Source organism: Microtus ochrogaster, chromosome 17 (genome assembly GCF_000317375.1).
Source record: "Microtus ochrogaster isolate Prairie Vole_2 chromosome 17, MicOch1.0, whole genome shotgun sequence".
Classification (NCBI taxonomy): domain Eukaryota; kingdom Metazoa; phylum Chordata; class Mammalia; order Rodentia; family Cricetidae; genus Microtus; species Microtus ochrogaster.
The window spans coordinates 10,699,985-10,702,149 of record NC_022019.1 but is presented as its reverse complement, the minus strand read 5'-3'; the positions used below and the strand labels follow the sequence as shown (position 1 = coordinate 10,702,149).

At 41.6% G+C, this 2,165-nt stretch overlaps 1 protein-coding gene across 1 annotated transcript in view; it reads right to left on the bottom strand.

Annotated features, from left to right (window-relative positions):
* Cdca2 (cell division cycle associated 2) overlaps positions 1 to 2,165 on the bottom strand; it is a 37,633-nt gene that overhangs the window by 34,160 nt on the left and 1,308 nt on the right. The window contains exon 5 of the mRNA XM_013349256.1: positions 217 to 241. Coding sequence (XP_013204710.1) covers positions 217 to 241 — 25 coding nt within the window. The remainder of the gene's footprint in view (positions 1 to 216; positions 242 to 2,165) is intronic.

Genomic DNA, 2,165 nt, shown 5'->3' with positions numbered 1-2,165 from the left:
GTGGATCTCTGTGAGTATGAGTCCAGTCTGGTCTACAGAGCAGTTTCAGGGACAGTCAGGGAAACAGATAGACCCCGTCTTGAAAAATAAACCAAGAAAAAAGTTATGATTTCTCAGCTGCCATGCCTCCCTTACTAAGCAGCTTAGCTCATGGTATTTTATCACTGCAATGAAAAGTAGCTAATACATAGAACAAGAACACAGTGACCTGGTGACCCTGAGGAAAGGAGGGTAAGCTAACTGCAAAAGAGAACCCAGCTCACACTAACACACAGGACCATAATAATGCAATCATGTGAAGGCTGACATAACCAAGAGCTACAGAGAATGGGCAGCATAAAGAAAGAGGGCTAATTCTTCACTGTCCACACTGGCAAGTGAACACAACAGAATATTTATTAAGATATTTGGGGATGGGGCTGGAGATGGCTAAGCACTGGCTGCCCTTATAGAGGACTTCGGTTCAGTTCCTAGCACTCACATGGCAGAGTTCACAACCCTGGAAGTCCAGTCCAGGTGACCTGATGCCCTTTTCTGACCTTTGCCAGTACTGAACACATATGATGCACATATATTCATTTTATTTTTCAAATAAAATCTTTAAATAGATCCAGGAGCTGGGGAGCTGGTTCAGTGAGCAAAGAGCTTGCCATACAAGCATGAGGACCTGAGTTCTGATCATCCAAACCCATGTAAAGCTAGGTCTGTAACCCCAATGTCGGGGGAGGGGGAGAGGGCGGTGTTACACCGATAGGCATATCCCAGAGACCTGCTCACTAGCCTGTATAGCCAAATTGGAAAGCTTCAGGTTCAGTAAAGGGACTAACTCAAAAAACAAGGTAGAAGGCAGAAGAGGACAAAATCTGATGTCCTCTGGGCCATACAAATACAGAGACCCACATACACACACCGAGTATTATTGGCCTGTCTTGCAGGGTGGGGCACCCCTTACCTACAAGAGGTTTTAACATTATGCAGTGATCATTTGGAAAATACTCGTTTTGTTATTCACTTTCCAAAAAGTGATCTATTTTAAAAAGGCAACATCAAAGTATTTTCTGTTATACCCACTTATCAGTCAGGAAGTTGTCAAGTGCAGTCATGGGTACATGCTTTCTAAAGCCTTCATTTCTTTTAAGAATGCAACCCTTCTTACAGGTAAAATGGATTTCAGTTTCCGTGGTAGAGTCACTGTCTATTATGACATTTACAAGCCTGACAAACCACAATTTTTCTATCAGTTCATCCATCAAGTAAAAATAATGTTATGTGAAAACACACACACACACACACACACACACACACAGAGCCAGGTGAGCCCACACAACTCAATCATAGACATTTCTAGAAACTTCTGAAGTGCTTGATGCAAACTTCCACTTCATTGCATATAATATTTGAGGAATGGTACGTAGTGAAGCTTATCATGATTAATGCTTCAAAGATATTTAATGAAACTAGTATGATTTCTGTGAACACCCAGCAAGTACTAATACGATGATAATGTGATGTCATCACTATGGCCCATAGTCCCACTCATTGCTAGTTTTGCTTCATAAGTATAAATATCAACATATCAGGGGGAAGGCAAATAACATTTAATAAAATAAGAAAAACCGAGTTTATGGATCTTCCAAAAGGAACTGAGGAAAACCCCAAGGTTCTGTTTTATTACATGAGCAAGAAATTGTCTTGTGCACAGACCATGCTGCAAAGCAGAAGAACAAAGTAGAAATAACAGAAGTGAATTACTCCAGAGTAAGAAGGCCAGCATCATATTGGTCGCCCCTCGCAGAGGGCCAAGTGGGGGCCTATATCTTTCATAACAAGCCTTCAACTATTTGACTGTTTAGGGCATGCATTAATTTGATAAAATCTGAAAAACACATTATGCTAAAAACACCAGAAGATAAGCCATTTATTCCTTTTTCTCCTTCTCTGCCCCACCAACAGTTATGAAAACACTAGAAATCCAGAGACGTTAAAGAAAGAAAAACACTGGAGGAGGAGAGCTTTCCTCAGTCTATGAAAATTTTACAAAACAGAAAGCCCCCACCCCCGAATCAAAGATCCCTAAATCTTACCCGAGCCATGCTGGGTATCAGCAATGTATGTTACCTCACAGTGCCTGCAAGACACAGGAAGCAGCCCCCTCCCCAACTACC